General features: G+C 41.6%; 2 protein-coding genes across 2 annotated transcripts in view; one reads left to right on the top strand and one right to left on the bottom strand.

Annotated features, from left to right (window-relative positions):
- Window positions 1–340: 340 nt before the first annotated feature.
- On the top strand, window positions 341–14,018 carry dbh (dopamine beta-hydroxylase (dopamine beta-monooxygenase)). The gene is made up of 13 exons (XM_068574557.1): window positions 341–363; window positions 521–892; window positions 4,172–4,318; window positions 5,065–5,322; window positions 5,691–5,867; window positions 8,572–8,674; window positions 9,036–9,202; window positions 9,353–9,496; window positions 10,666–10,704; window positions 11,164–11,223; window positions 11,434–11,561; window positions 11,964–12,123; window positions 13,605–14,018. Exons 2-13 carry the CDS (start codon window positions 524–526, stop codon window positions 13,716–13,718), a joined length of 1,866 nt encoding a protein of 621 aa, XP_068430658.1. The 5' UTR covers window positions 341–363; window positions 521–523; the 3' UTR covers window positions 13,719–14,018.
- Window positions 14,019–15,465: 1,447 nt separating this feature from the next.
- Window positions 15,466–17,473, bottom strand: part of sardh (sarcosine dehydrogenase) — a 34,555-nt gene continuing 32,547 nt past the window's right edge. The window contains exon 23 of the mRNA XM_068573945.1: window positions 15,466–16,496. Coding sequence (XP_068430046.1) covers window positions 16,368–16,496 — 129 coding nt within the window. The 3' untranslated portion in view covers window positions 15,466–16,367. The remainder of the gene's footprint in view (window positions 16,497–17,473) is intronic.

Raw genomic sequence — 17,473 nt, 5'->3', positions numbered from 1 at the left:
TGTGCAGAATCATGGTTGACCCCAGGGCTTAAAGGATACAATCCAATTTTCCTCAACAAATGTAATACCATTAGAGTGGATAAAAACAGACAAGTCACAAGGGAGGAGTCTCTTAAAAAGCAGTGAGAGGGATGAGACAGAGAGCGACAGCAGTTGCTCAGAAGAAAGAGACAACAGTCACAAACAGAGAAACCTGAAGACTGGGAAGATTAGTGACACTCAAACGACAGTCAAACTTTTCAGAAAACAAGGGCCCGGGTGGATAGAAAACGTGAGAAGAAAAGAATAACCAACCTCACCTGACCACTGCGAGGGAGATACTGAGTCTATTGCGGCCAGGAAAGAGAGCAGAGCGGAGAGTAAGTGAGTGAGTATTTGAGAGTTTAAACTATTATAGAACTACGGCATTGTAACGGCTCTGAAATCTTTTTCTTTTTTTTTAAACTCCGCCTGAAGAGACCGAAAGACAAAACAGACGTGAAAAAATGTGCGACCACACTGATTGAGATCTATCGTTTAGGTTATGAGAATCTGCAATAAGAACCTCCGCCTTCAGGACGTCACCGTCATGTACTTCACAGCCCTGGCTGCTCTCATGGTCATCATAGTGGCTTCCTATCAGGCGCCCACCAATGCTATCCAAGTGTCCGGCCTTAAATTAACCCCACCCAACCGTCTCCCACCTCTCGCCATGCCCTTCCGTGTGCCCCTCGACCCACGAGGGGATCTCCAGCTGGCCTGGAACATCAGCTACGCCAACCAGGAGGTCTACATGGAGCTGAGGGTGGCGGACATCAAACACGGCGTGGTCCTGGGGATGTCCGACCGCGGGGAACTGACCAACGCTGACCTGGTGGTGCTCTGGGACTCTGGAGCTAATAGCTACTTTGGGGTAAGCAGGAGTGTGTGTTATCTGTATCAACTAGATTATTGAATTTAGAAGAACTTGGAGAGTTAAATCTAAAAAAAAAAAGATTGGCATATGTCTTGCCTAAAAAGGTGTGGGTATCAAGCAGTTTTCTACACAAGGTGTAAAATCAAATCATTTTATTTTCTTGCTCACTTATCAAATTCACAAATGTAGAGGGATTACATGGAGGTCCTTGAGGAATGGAGGTTTCCTTCATCTGTCTGTGGTCCCCGAGGCGTGAGATTGGTGTTTTTGCACGAAGAGCCGGCGGACGGCTTGCTTCATGATCACATAGTCACGAAGGATGTTATCGGCCCCTGCTAATTGGAAAGCACTCAAACTGCACTAATAGCTGAAGTTCTTTGGGGAATCATTAGCGATTATTAGCATATCAAAATTAAATCCTGCGATAATTAAGATGTGGAGAATCGCTCATTTTCATTTATTCACATACAAGGTTGTAAAAAATATAAGGTTTTGTTTTCCCCCCTGAAAGATTTTTTTTATGAAAAACAATTGATGTTGTCATGAAAACCTAATTTTCCTTTTTTTTTCATTTTCATTTTCTCTAAAGGTTTATATGGAACAAATAATGAGAAGCAGCAGCTAGGGTTCACCGAGCCAAATTCCTTGTATGTTTAACGTACAATAAACTGTTTTTATTTCATGATTATGGTAAAAATCAATCCGCAAATAAGATATAAAACATTTTGCTTTAGGGGTTTGTGGTTTCACCACAATGACACACCTATGACATTGCAAAAAGAAAGACTGAGTTAATTTCAGGTCATAAATAAAGTGCATTGATAGTTTTTAGATCCAACTTGTTCTTCTTGAACGACCGCAAAAATATCACATCACTTACTTTCATTCATGACAGTAAAGAACGTTAATCAACAAAATAAATCTTAATTGACATTAACTGCAATACGAACTGAGAAAGTGTAAAATGTAAACCAAACAAAAAATGTATGAATAAAATCTGATCTAAAATAAGATCTGTCCCAGTTTGGTGGCTGCAGATGTATCCTGCTTTTCTACTTTAATTAGTCAATCTATTAACACTATTAACACTTTTTATAATGTTTAACATTAAGCTTCCAAAGATAATATTACTTCTCTTAGAAAGTGACATATTTGCTTCTCCTCCGTCTGTCATCATGGTAATGGTTAACGGACTGCAGCAGAATGTATTACTATATCTGTTAATGCTGATCGCTATCACTGGAATAAAAAAATAAAAAACAACATTTTCTTTTATTTAAAACAAAGAATGGCCAGGAAACTCCATCAAAATGTAAAGTTGTATTGATTTTGTTTAGCAGGGATAAAAGACACAAATAAGAAATCTCTGCTGTGAATCTCTATGCTGATTAGATCTGAGGCCAGAGGGAGCGCGCCGGACTCCAGAGGACACTTTCTATTGAGTAGTGCACATTAGAGCTTCAGGAAGGATGGGGGGACATATACTTGTCTCATAAATCCGGTCTATCCTTTTATGCTAGCAAATTAATTCCATATGCTGCTATTAAACAGCACTCAACTAGACCTCCGTTAGGATTGGGAACTAACTACCTTTAAAGTAGATGCTCTAGAATATGATAATCAAGAGGTTATTTTTGATTTGGATACATGGTTTGGTTTTAGTTTGGTGCTTGATAATAATTGTTATGTAAATAACTGGTATGTATTTAAACAATACAAACAAAAACTCTGCATTGTAGAATTGCAAACAATGCATGGCACATATTTACATATATTTAATGTTGTCCTTTTAGATAGGCTCTAGTTCAGATATTTCCCTTTTTTAGTCAATGTTAAATAGAGATTTTAAGAGTGAGTCTCAACATCATACCAGAGATATGAAGACAGTATACTTTTATTGTCTTGTCTTCATGCACATTCATAGGTATATTCAGTATGTTTAGTGATAGCAATTAGTTGACAGAGAACATGATAATTTATAGGACTCTCATCAGGACCAGGATAAGGATAGGTTGTAATATGTTTATGTCTGACTGCAAACAATACTCATGTGCCCATATATACGCTTGTTATAAGCAAAGGTAAGCTCTATTACTTATTTACGATGCGATATGTGTCTGAATATTTCATCTAAATGAGGAGAAACATGAGAATGTTGGTATAAAAGCCCACACAGCACACTGTGATCCCGGAGGCCATGGGATAGGATGTTATTGAGATAATGTATCTTGATCAAATGCTAATACCAGTTGTAAATCAGGCCCAAAATTGGAAATCCCTTTGGGAAAGGATCATGTCAAGGCCAGTACACCAAGAGGGATGATCAGAGGGACCAAACCTGTACACATGGGAGTGTGAGTGTTATAAGACAGACTTTCCTTTAACTTTATCCTTTTATTCTTAAGGAGTCCAACTTACATTTAGGGAGACATGAAGGTCCATCGGAAGAAGCCAAGCTCCACCAAAAGCAGACCTTAATGCCCTCTCCAATCTTGACGATAACAAACGTAACATTTTCAAGGCTTAAAACTTTGGAATTATAAAAAAAAAGTAAAGATATGACTCCGTCTGGCCGTCATGTGCATGCTAGTGTAAAGTAAACACACACTGTACACCGGCCACATTTTTTCTGATTTATATATAATGTATTTATTTTCCAAACTGTTGGCTTTCAAATCTTGTGCAGTTTGTGTGGAACAGTTACATAAGAGGGGGCCGAGAGTGAGACAGAAATACAGCGATCTTAGGTGCTATTCTGGACAGATATGAATGTGAGAAACATAACAGAAGCAGATAGACTGAGCTGTTGCAAAGCCTCCTGGCAGGGACGTGTATCCCGTCCACCGGGTTGGGAAGGTTTCTCAACACGAACGAACCACCGCTTTTCACTGATTTCTTTGAAAGAATTGTTTGGGCAAATAGCATCTTGACTCCAGTTGATGACATTGATTTGGCAAGTAAAATAACTTTATTTTGTGTTTCACTAAACTTTCCCATGTAAAAAATGTTCAGCTAAAATCAATCAGTGGTTATTTTTCTGCACTATACTCTCCCACCTGGTTTGCATGGACACAACACTCCCCCTGAAATGGGTGAAATGGTCCCAATTACAGCCTCTACTGACACCTCAAAACCTCAGGAAAAGGTTATATATGGTCTCGTCTAAATGTTATTGGCCCATTTCAACATCCTCGTGAATAAGTTGTTGTTCGTCATTGGTAGTTATGGAATCTACCAGTTTGATTTGTCAAATTTATGATGCGTCTCCTCCTTCAGGATGCGTGGAGCGACAGTGAGGGTCACGTTTCTTTGGACAGCCAACAAGACTACGAGTTGATGGAAGCCAAACACACAAGTGACGGATTCTACCTGCTTTTCAAGAGGCCGTTCAGTACCTGTGACCCCAGGGACTACCTCATAGAGGTTTGTCACGTCTTTCTTGCCACAGCGTGAGTTTGTCTCTGCGTGTCAGGGACGATGTCTTGAATGTGCACGTATTAGAGAAACTGTGGTTACGTCTCCGTCTCTCCTTTACATCCACTTTTTTTTGCAGAATCTTGAGTTTGCATATGTTAAAAAAGATCCCCGCCATTTTTTTTTTTGTTATTTATGTTGCCTGGCCTCACGCCAAAATGATGTCTGTCAATCTTGAACCGAACGAACTTGACATGTCAACAGGTGGCGAGGAGATAACACGTCAGGAAGGTGGGAAAGATAGCGTTTGAGTGCACAATGTGTGTAACATAACGACGTGTACGTGTTAGTTTGTGAATGTGTACATGTGTGTTTGTGTGGGAGGGAGGGTGTGTGTCTGCGGTTTGTGATATTTCCGCTGCTGTCTTTAGTGTAAAAAAAAAAAAAAAAAGCAATGGAAGCAATAATCATGGAGAGCTCATGGTTTCTGGTGTGCACCCAAATTCCTCGTAGTTGAGCCGATCAGCACAATTTCCAGTGAAACATTCATTAAAATATTATGGTTTCCATGGTGCTGCATGAAACCTCCAAGTGGCAGACACAAAACCAATGGTCATCACCATGACAACATAATGAAAAGATCTCTGTTTGCCATTCAGGATTATTCATTTATAGAACACAACTGGTGTTTGTGCTCCGTTTTGCAGCCATCGAACATTGCAATAATCTTTCCTGATTATTTTGTGCTTGCTCAGGAGGGAACCGTGCACATCTTCTATGGATTGCTGGAGGAACCGATCGCCTCCCTGGATCAGCTGAACCTGTCCCGGATGCAAACAGGAGTCCAGAGAGTGCTGATGCTGCGGCCCGACACGCCGTCACCCGCCCTGCCTCCAGGCGTGCACACGCTGGACGTTGTGGCGCCAAACGTCATCATCCCAAATCAAGAGACCACCTACTGGTGCTTCATACAGGCGCTGCCGGAAAACATGCCAAAGAACCACATCGTGATGGTAGCTGATAAATGCCTCTAGTAGTGGAAACAGAAGTTTTTTACGTAGTGGGTGTTTTGGATGGAGACTGAGCACAGGTTTTTATTATTGCTCCTTGTTTACCGGCTGGGCCTAAGAAAACAACCGGGGCGTTGTCATGGTTAGAAACATTCGTCTAAGAAACTGTATAAACAAAAACCACATTACATTATAGTTTTCTCTCAGAAATATGAAGAGATTCAGTTTAAAAACAGAAAGTATTAGAAGATATGGAAGCAATTGCACAGTATGTTAATACATTTCAAGTTTAAAAGATTTTTGTCTGAGGTAGCGGTATTAAAGACCACGTTCCTCACTGTATTCCATCTCTGTCTCTCTGTTCCTGTCAGTATGAGTCGGTGATAACTCCAGGTAACGAGGCCATCGTGCATCACATGGAAGTGTTCGAATGTTCTCCGGAAATCCGCGACGTTCCAGAGTACAGCGGCTCTTGCGATGACAAGATGAAGCCGGGCAAGCTCAACTTCTGCCGCCATGTGCTCGCTGCATGGGCTATGGGTGCTGAGGTATGATGGGAAACGGACACCCACACACACATCTCCTTACTTTCTGTCCCGCAGCCGAGGGTACCTTCCACTGACTGTGTTCACTCCCAGTTGGCTAAAACAAAAACAAAAGAAGAAAGTGCTCCAAACATATTCTTAACATTTACCTGAATATAACTTTTATGATGCAAATGAAGCCAAGTCCTAACCCCGAAGATGCAACAACCAACCCACACAAACACCTTTTATAAAAAGTAGAATAAACACATACGAAAGTTTTAAATACACAGAGTAGGTGTCTAATTGAAAACGAGTTGGAATGAACCGTGATTTTGGGCCTGTCCTCGTATCCATTATGAAAGATAAACAAAAACTCCCACGCAAGTAATATCCAAGCATAGAACAGCAACCAGAAAACCTTGTAAAGATGATCCCACACGCAGCACAAGTCTATTAAGAGCTCGGAGACAGTCTGTATGTGGGAAGTACACGAACATGCAAATATTCACAAACTGCTTGACATGGACACTCGACACAAACACGAATGAAAGCCACACATGTTTGTACATCAGTAGTTTAGAGAGACACAAGGCAGAAAAGGTTTCCGTTTGGCTTAAATTGAGCATGTTGACTACCCGATTAGTCAGCAGAACATTAACTACCACTGAGGACAATGAGGTCACATCCATGCCGCTTTTTCACATGGTGAGTGTTTTACAGGCGCATTTCTGTATTCGTTGACACAGCAACATATCTGAAGTTGAACTACTCTATACTAACATTGGATAAAAGGACTACTTGTAAGGTGAAACAGGTTGTTCTTAGTCTAATTAACCCACTCTACACTACAGCAGAGAAGCCACGAGCTTGCATTCAGCAGCTCCAGAGGCAAAGATTCAGCTGGCCAGAAACATGACATGCCTGTGTGCTGGAGGCAACCGCTAGCCTTATAAGGTAATATGTCAATATTGAGTTACGGCTTATTTAGCTGCCCCCAAGTGGCCAAAACAATCAGCATGCTCATTACCCAGTTGAAAGGTGGCAAAAATAAGATGTCGAGGCAGGTGAAACGCACCTGTTCCTTCAGCCGGCGAGTCAGCCAGCCGTCTATCAGGCATTAAATCACCCCGCTTGTGTTCCAACGGCTACCAACCAGCCGGCTGACCAAGGAAGCAGCCTGCTGGTCACATAAAGCAAAGAGGACAGGGAGCGGTGAGCATGTCACCATATTTCTCTGCGCCGCTCCCCACAGTATCACGGCCAGCCCAGTCCCTCTCTGATTGGATTATCTGTAAGCCAAACAAAAACAAGCAGGATGCCTTCTGTGAGCTGTGAAGACAAGATTAGGTGGGAAATATTCAGGCCTCTTTCATCACCTCTTAATAGTGTTGTTCATTCTCCCTGGCACCGCATCAGAAGGGGAATGTGGCCTTGCTAAAAAACACAAAACAAGAGACAAAGAGGAAGTCTGAAAGAGGAGAGAAACAATAAGATACAACAATGTCAGAATGTGAAGTAAGAAGACAGCACGAGAGAAAAAGAGGTGCGCGTGTGAGTCTCTATGGATTTTACTGTTATGACATTAGACAAGATTAAATGAAACAATTCTCTCCATTACAAACAGTGTCTATCAGCAGAAGTAGCTGAAGACACTGACGATGACGCAAAAGAAGTTGAGAAATAAAATATACCTCACAAGTCCAACCAGCATCTCAGAGGTCACATCTATATGAGAACACAATCGTTTTCTGCAAATGAACATAGTTTGAGCCAGCTCACAGATCCACAAACAACGTTCTCAACAAGGAACGTAGATGATTCAAAGGTGAAACAGATTTTGTGCGAATGATTCGTTTTCTCTATCATAATAACTTTAAAATCTCTTCCTGTCTTATAATCTGTCTCTGTTACAATTTTAGAATCCGTGGGTGGTTGTTTGTAAGTGGGCTTGTCATTATTTTTAGCAGTCATCACTGAACATTTTAGAGAACCACACTAGTGGAGCTATAGAGGAAATCTATTATCTCTGCAGGGTGCAAGAAGATGAATAAGACGTATAATTGTGATTTTTTTGTGTGTGTGTGTTCCACTTTGACCGGGATCACTATAATTTATCTTTAAGACATGGATGGGTAAATTGAAAACTTTTCTCATCTGGAAGTTTGTGGAACACCTGTCGAGACTCCAAAGGGGGAAGATACAGTAAATGCATTTCAACACTTATTCGGCACGATTCACCTAAATATACATCTGGGTTTCTTCTCTCTGTCATCCTATAACAACGTCATCCTCTAAAAAGGCTTGAGAAAGGATGCTGGGTTCAGCTCCGTCCTTGATTTAGTTTTTTTGGTACATGTAAGTCCCAGCCTGTGAGACAGTTTGGTTCCTTTACCTAATGCACGGCCTTCCTTCAATCTCCTCTAATATAATACCTAAGAGAATATAACACAAACCACAAGATATTGTAAATATACAAGATGTAAAATACAGGAATACAAGATATGCACCTGTATATTGACGTTTGCACATGAGGAACACGCATCTATCAACTGAACAGCTCGCAATCATCTGTACGAGTCTTTCTATGACTTCAAAGCAGCTGTGTATACATGAAAGGAATAATGAATGTGTGTGTGTGTGTGTGTGTGTGTGTGTGTGTGTGTGTGTGTGTGTGTGTGTGTGTGTGTGTGTGTGTGTGTGTGTGTGTGTGTGTGTGTGTGTGTAGGCTTTTTACTATCCTCCTGATGCAGGGCTGCCTATGGGTGGACCAGGTTCTTCAAGGTTCCTCCGTCTGGAGGTCCATTACCACAACCCTCTCCTTATATCTGGTACGTAATGTACACACGCATTTCACACACAGTTGAACTTGAGCACATGCTGTAACACATGCCCACAGCAGGCAGGATTCTCTGTACCTCTCCCGATGAGTGCTGGGCTTATTTTGAACAGAGCGATTCATTTAAAATGTTCAGATATACCTTTTGATCTGGGACATATTAAGTCGCCACAGACTTCACCTTTGTTATCCTGAGCTGACCTTATAATACGGATAAATCCTACTGAACTATCTTCTAATTCTCTTGACTTCCTTATTGCTGTTTCCGATTGTGTGCATGCTCTTTTAATATGATCGACAGGTATCATAGTAGTTTGTTGCATATTTTAACCTTCCGTGTATTCTTCACGCAGGCCGTCGGGACTCATCGGGGATACGGTTACATTACACCCAGAGACTGAGGCGCCACGATGCAGGCATCATGGAGCTGGGTCTTGTTTATACTCCCATCATGGCGATCCCACCCAAACAACACACCTTCTACCTTAATGGATATTGCACCTCCAAGTGCACCCAGACTGTATGTAGACAAAAAACAAAGAGTGCTGGGCAAAGATACCAGCTGGCCTTACACATATGTATTCCGATTTTGGTCCCTAATGCACAACAATCTTGGTTGGAGCTTGACCTTAAAATGTCTGTTTCTTTGTCCGTCTGTTTGTCTATTCAGGCTTTTCCTCCAGGAGGAATCCATGTATTTGCGTCACAGCTGCACACCCACCTGGCGGGACGTGGGGTGAAGACAGTTTTGGTGAGGGGAGGCAAAGAGCTGGAGGTGGTACAGGAGGACCAGCACTTCAGTACACACTACCAGGTGAGTGCACCCAGAGGATCTACCTTTGTGAATTGTATCTTATACTTTATTAGATTGGATCAAAGTGAGCTTCACTTCATATCACACTGAGCCGTGTGCCACCGGGAAGAAGATTATCCTCTGCTTCTACTGCATCTTTTAAAATAAGAAGCTGCCACCTCATTACAATAAAGTCTTAGCATGTGTCTGTAATTTCACAGCAGGTGACTCTATAGGTTTTAGAACAAGCACATTTTTTCAAGATCTTGCTGTTTTAAAGAAGAACATAGTCAGAACATATTGCAGCAGTAGTAGGTGTTTAGTAGTTGTTACTCAAACAGGAGTAAATAGACAATACCGTGAGCTTTTATTGGAGCTCTTGTGCAATTTACCAATATTCTGCAGAAAGTCACAATTACAGCAGGCCTCATAAGGCCCAGCACAATATAGTATTCATCCAATCGACAGCAGCATGAAATAATAAAGAAAAGAAAACAACATCAGAACTGACAAACAGCAACATTAACATTGTTGAGAGACAGCGGACAACATCTGTTGTGTTTTTTTTCAATGCACAATATCCTGGGACACACACACACACACACACACACACACAGGGCAGAGGAGGACATCTGCTAGACCGCCTGATAAAATCTCCAGCTGCTGTTGATGTTAGACTAATCTGAGTGTACCTGTGTGGTGTTGTTTCAAATCATGCTGCCCCATTATATGAAGTCTTTATCAAACCATTTGCAGCAAAGCTAATAGAGAGAGACACACATACACACACACACACACACACACACACACACACACGCACACGCACACGCACACACACACACACACACTTAATAACTGTGAAAGCTGCCTCTAAGGAAATCATCAAAAGCAACTTGCTGTGTAAATATATAAATAAATCACAAAGTGTCCAATTATAAGATGCTAGAGAGGGAAATGCATTGAAAAAAAATGTGTCCAGTGGTAACAAGGAATGTTATTATGACTTTGCAAAAACTAAAACAAAGCACTGTTTCATTCAATCCACTCAGATTATTGGCATAATTCTAATCACATCACAGATTACAGCCTAACTTCTACGTTATGTACAGCAACAAGAATCCACAAATTAAATGTCGGGGCGATTTTTATTTTGATCTCCTGTGTTTTGATTTTGATCATCTTTCTTACAGACGATCCGAGTTCTAAAGAAAATGGCGAACGTTTTACCTGTAAGTAAGTTGATCCCGGGGCCTGTATTCGACAAAAGCAGTGACTGTTATGTGTTTTAGTTTTCCACGGTGCAGATGTTACATTCAGACAAGAAGGAGAAATTACTATTCTGCGAGCTCAGCCAACTATGTCTGAATGGTAGCGCCCCAGATGTACTTTTTTTTTTCTCCCACTGCATTTAAAGTATTGAATTAGAATACCTCTCCGCTGTATAAGGTGCTTAACTGGAGTGGAAATAGGGACAGGCTGTGAAATCGGTGCTGTTATAAAAAGTTCTCAGGAGACAGAAGACAAAACCGCAGCAGCTGAGCTCCACACAGCAAAAAATAAATAAAAAAAATGGCCTCTGGCTCTCTTAAATTAGACATTTTCTGCCAGTAACCTTACGTTATCCTCAGTGGTCTTTGTTAAACATAGCATATGGTGACCTGCTGGTGTGTCTCTGCTTCATCCTCCAGGGTGATGTCCTCATAACAAAGTGTACTTATAACACAGAAGATAGGAGCAAGCCTACAGTGGTAAATGCACCTTGAACACTGCCAACAACGACCTTGCATATCCTCTTGAGTATTGCCGTCTTTAATCTTTCATCCTCCCTCCGTCTTTCTCCTTTACGTTTTATTCATTCTCGTAATCCATCCATCTCTCCTCCCTAATACCTACATATGCTCTTTGTACTATATATCTACACCTTCATCCACCTCCATCCAAATCTCTTGTGTCCTCAGGGCGGTTTTAGCATTATGGATGAAATGTGTGTTAACTACATTCACTACTACCCTCGAACTAAGCTGGAGCTCTGCAAGAGCCACGTTGACCCAGAATACCTGCAGAAATACTTTAACTTCATTAACAGGTAGCACACGCACAAACCACCTCTCTCTCTCTCTCTCTCTCTCTCTCTCTCTCTCTCTCTCTCTCTCTCTACCTGAAATATTTTGCTTATTCTCGTCGTCTTCCATTCTGTTTTCATTTTGCATCGACCCCTCCATCTCCTGTGTGACTAAGCAATTTTTTTTGCTTCAGCATTCCCCCTTTCCCCCTCTGCCCTTCACTCCCGAAACCACAGATGTGATTACTTCTTTTAATCTCGAAAAACCACATGCTTTGTCCTTTAAAGTGAAACTGTGTTCTCCTAATGCCAATCCTACCTTCTAGCTTTTTTTCTTCTCTCCAATCTATTCCTCCTTTCTCAGTCTCCCTCCACCTCCTACTTTTATCGACTTTCTTTCAACCTCTCTCTTGCGCTTCCCTCCAGGTTCCACGGAAAGGACCAGTGTGTGTGTGGTGAGGTTGGCGTGACGGAGCAGTATTCTCAGCTACAGTGGGACCCGTTCACTGTAGAAGTTCTGGACTCCCTTTATAATACTGCTCCCATCTCCATGCACTGCAACCAGTCCAGTGCACGCCTCTTTCCTGTAAGTCCCGAATCTTTCTCACTAACACACACACACACAGACACACACACACACACACACAAAACGACTGCCAATTAAACCAGTTCAAAGCCAGACTAGCATCAGTTGGACAGATTAGTCTGGTCAGCTGAAGGGACAGCTTGTTAACTTGTGACACACACGCACACACACACACACACACACACACACGCACACACACACACACACACACACGCACACAGTTCTGTTTGGATCAGAGCAAATCAATCAATTAAACAAAAAGATGTATAGATCAAAAATAATTTTGCCAGAGAAAAAGATTTCTCCTTGATGTGCGACATCAGTTTCGCGAGTGCAAACCAGGGCAGATGCAGAGGAACAGACTCCAGTGTTTGGATGAAAACGTTGCACTATTTCGAGGTGTAGCGGACCATAAATTATATAACATAAAGCGGATTTGGAAACCAGCTCGTAATTTAAAACATCAAGATGAGGCTCATGAAAGGATGCATACTGCTTGATCTTTTCATACACAGATGCTGTCAAGAGTATTCATTTGAAATTATTTCATTAACTTCAACAACAAAAGTGGCATGTATTCCATTAACGGCGCCACCGCGGGAAAGCAGTTGAAAGACTTTGACAACTGCTTTCAAGATATTTCGGGCGAAGCCATCATGCGTTAAATAATCTCAAAGTAATTTAGCAGCCAAGGGTATATTCAGGCTCTCAGTGTCGTAGCGTGGACACGCGGTATAAAAGGGCAGCAGAATACTGGCCAAGGAATAACAAGTGATGCCCCAACTATAGACAGGAGATCTTGCAAAAAAAAGTGGATTGAAAACAAATTCAATTCAAAGACAACTTGCAGCTGAAAGCCACAACTGAAAACCACAGCCTCGCTCCACCTCCTGCAGCAGACACGTGACCGACACTCGACGCTCTCAACCCACCGTCTGCTCAGGCAAACACCGCTACAAAGCATTCAAAGAATCTGCAATAATATACAAAGCACTACATCTTAGATTTCTTAGTTAGGTCTCATATTGACTTTAACAGTTTTTCCCTTCCTCCCATCACTCGACAGTGTCCAGTCACCCACTGCTCGGAGGACATAATAATAACCACCTGTTTTTACTTTCACTGAATGCGGTGATCAGCAATAATATCGCAAGCAGAAAGTAATTGACAGATAAAAGGACCAAAAAATGAACTGAAATGGATAATTTCACACAAAAACATGGCTCAACTGGACCTTGTGAAAAGAGAAGGAAGCAGCCTGTTCACAGTCTAAAAGCCATGTGCCATTAAAAAAAACACGCACACTCAAAACCAAAATGAAATAGCCTCGAGTGTATTTTTTGACGACAAATTTGATGTATTGTTCAATAACAACTGTGCAGTTATCTAATAAAATATACAGTCGAATATAAAGGATACCGCCTGTTTTCTGCGAAACAACCCATCAGACGTCACCAATATCATAAATCTGTTTTCTCCAGGGAGAGTGGGGTAAACAACCCGTACCGGTGGTTACCTCCATCCTTGAAAAACATCGCTACCCTTGTGAGGGAGGAGCACATCCCACCAGCCAACCCCTTACACCTGTCGTGTGAGCGGAGGAAGGGCATGCAGGCTTCAGCCCAACGAGAGGGCCCTTCATCTCGGGACGTTAGAGACGCTCGGTGTGAGTTTATAGGATTTACCGCTGCTTCATCTCAGTGTTTGGGGATAGAAACACGTCCTCTTTGGGTTTTTCTGATACACCACTGTAATTATATGCTTATATCCGATGTCTATGGTATTATCAGTACACGCAAATGGATGATAATCCTATTTATACGTCTTATTTCAAAGCATGGGGCTTGGGAATTAAAATTGGCATGTGTGACAAATAAAAATGACTTTTTCTTGCTTGGGCCAAACGCGTTAACTTCTGCTGCGTTATTTAAAAGTAAATTATATTATTTTACTACTTTTACATATTTGCATTCATCACTTTTATAGTTTAAAATTGTAATTTTCCCTTTTTAACTCTACATGCCCCTGTGTGTCTATTATTAATGTGCATTAAATAATAAAGGTCACAAAAAAGGTTGGTGGTTAAAAAGGAATTTATTTATATGCAACATTGCTTTGGACAGATTAAATGAGTGTGGTTTAACATTACATCTTTAATTTGAATCATCATTTTTGTTATTTGAACTGGTCAAACAACTCTTTGAAGCCGTTTAAATTCACTTCACCTGCTTTCCATAATCAGGACTTCTGCAATATTTACATCACATCCGTGGAAAGAAGAGAAATTCTGTGAACTGAAAAATACCTTTGAACATATTGTGGACGAGAACCAACAGTGATAGTGTTTCATTAGTCTGCTTCGCATTTCACAGACATCTTCCTATTAACCATTTCAATGATTAATGGCCTACTGGGCTGAATCAATGAATCATTCCACATCAGCAAACACTTTGTGCTGAACGTGGAGCAACACAGCAAGTAGTAAGCCATACATACAAACGCCTTCCTCGACTTCAACGCACACCGCTTTCAGCTGCTGTTCACACCGTGTGTGTGATGAACTTTGTTGATTAGGCTTAAACTTTGTTGGTTTAAAAATATTAATAAATCTTTCATCACTGTCATACTTGCAATTAAGACACGGATTAGCTATCAGGGTGCTCAACTGCTGATTTCTCTTTTTTGCTGTTTAACACAAAGGAGGCAGGACCTAGCTCGTAAACGTGGAAGCAGCTTTATTTTGTGTGTATGTAGACACACACAGTGTATAAAAGGCACCATACATTATTCATGAGTACTCAGTAATTCATCAAATTAAGACCAGTCCCAAAGCACCTTTATTATCCATGTATCTTTCACTAAACAAATACAAAACAGTCGTGCCACACTCACTCATCCACTTTCCTAAGTTCAGACAGCATGAGGATGCAGAGGCATGGTTTAATGTGTTGCTCAACACCTCCTGAAGATGATCCTTCAGGGAGGGCCTCCAAACTCCTTTTACTTAAAGTTTAGCACAGGACACAAACACTGGTTTCCTGGATGAAAGTCCGACGTTTGCTCGACCAACAGCTCCGACCGGGCGTCAGTATCTGACGAGATCTGTTGAAAAAATGAACTGAGAGAATTGAGTTTGCGAACGGCAGCGACGGCAGCTTAACGCCGCAGAGCACAGCAACGTGGGGCACGGATCAGAAAACAAGGGGGGGTCCATCTGTAACAGCTGCTCAGTGATAACTCTCGTCTTTCCCCGTCATTCTTCTCCAGCAGTGTTTGGTCCCCGGCTGGTAGTCTGAGCCTCAGGGTGCTTCCCCCCCCCCCCCCCCCCCACACCTTCTCCCTCCAACTCTGATAAAAACAGTTTTCCTAAGAATCAAACAAGCCAGTGAAACCTGTTTCTAGTCATAATTATCAGGACAAACATCAGTCACTGTCATTTGACTCAAACGGCTACATGGGCCAGTGCAAAGTTTGAGCATAGCTGTATTCCCTAACATGATTATTTGTTCTATGGCATCATAGGATACATTGCAAATTAAATATGAAAGCACTGCATCATAATAAAATATAGTGCACCATGAGGACATACTAATGATCACCTGCTACTGTAGCCGAATAAAAAGGCATGCTGAACTTAAGCTACTTCTCTGTTGTCTTCCTAAAGTATTAGTTCTGAATCAGCATCTTTTGACTGTTTGAAATGAGCAACTATTGTTTAGTTTAGTTGTTTCTAAGACTAAAGATGTATCATATGGTGTTAAGATCAATCCAGGAAACGTGCAGGCTCAGGCAAGTTAGCTGCACCACGAATGCTTCTTTTCCAGTTTACCCAAATGTACTGCTATGCTGATTACTGGAGATATTAATAATAAATGCATCTTCATAGTAATGCTATTCACAAGAGAACAGTGTCACTCTCAAACCCAGAGAGGGTTTAGAAATGTCTGTTAATAACAAAACATTCATACCAGATTCAAATTAGCACCTTTTATATCTTGATTCAGATTTTTTTTACCATCTGTTCCACCTCTTCTTCCTCCTCCAGTTATATTAAAATACAGATAATCTTTAAAAAAATTATCACATTTAAGATGCATAGCAGTGAAAAAGAGTCCAGCATGTTAAGAGTAAAAACAGCTGCGTCTGCAAGTGAAATGAACCACAGTTGCAAAACCTTCATCTCTCTCAGCCTCATTCTGTGACAAGAGTGTGTTTTCCTTCTGTTTTCACATGCGAGGTCCTTCTCAAGCATAGATGCCCTTGACGCGTTTATTCTCAGGGTCAAACGGCGATTTGAGGTGGGCCTTGGCCTTGTACATCACTCCCATCCTCTCCAGGGTAAACTCCCCGCTCTTTATGAAATCGGCACTCACCTGACGGATAAAAAGAAAAGATGGATCAGAGGATGAAGAGGGGAGAGGGGAGGGGATTTACATTTTGGGAGATGAGGAGACGATGAAGATTAAAACAGGGAGCGAAAATTAGATGACCAATTATTCCACACGCTTTGTGAAAATAAGTGTTCCCAGCTGGCAGAGCACTTCAGAACGGACAATTTCACGGCGTTCGTATCTGACGGGAACGAATGGCGCAGGAGTTATAAAACGCTGGAAGCAATCCATTGACTCATGAGTCAATGTCAGCTCCCTCGTAACCCAGAGAGCTCATTTTCACTGACTGACTCCCTCCCTGCAGCTCTGCCACTGATCTGTCACTCTGCTGTTCACACACACACCCAGAGCTCCCTCTTATACCCCTCTGGATTTTACTACTTCCACGTAGTTTGAAGTGTCTCAGTTTGAACGCACAAATATTACACACGCTGGCTCGTTACAACATCAAACAACGAAAGGATCCATAATATACATGCATTCGGCTGTGTTCAGTGCTTCCTGAAAATCCACTTAATCTCAGATTCTTAAAAGCAATCCTGCCGCCGTAAAAATGGTATGATATTAAAATGCAAAATCACACCGTGTTTCTACACTCACGGCAGACCACGCTTTCGGCAGCCCTGCTTCAGATGAAGCTACAAATTCATCACAGTTTTAAAGTTCTGATCCGATGTGCCTGTGTTAAATGTGCCAAATACCTCTCTTTTCTCTTGGTGTGGTGCACACAAGCTTAACAGTACATCCACTTACTTTTCACTGAGTACATTCACTTGTCAAACCACCGCTGCATGTGCAGCACTCGGTCTGACAGCCAATAGCAATGGGGGATATGTTTTAACGGTGTACTGTACTCACTTCCTTAGTTACCACAAGACCGCAGAGAAATGGTGAATTAAAAAAGTGAACATAAAGAAGGAAGGCAAAGAAAGAGATGAAGCGATCGAGCAGTGCCGACA

This window comes from Clinocottus analis, unplaced genomic scaffold (assembly GCF_023055335.1).
Source record: "Clinocottus analis isolate CAN_PGR_092001 unplaced genomic scaffold, fCliAna1.0.p SCAF_13, whole genome shotgun sequence".
NCBI lineage: Eukaryota > Metazoa > Chordata > Actinopteri > Perciformes > Cottidae > Clinocottus > Clinocottus analis.
Note: the sequence above shows the minus strand (reverse complement) of the source record. Positions and strands in the feature narration are given on the sequence as shown.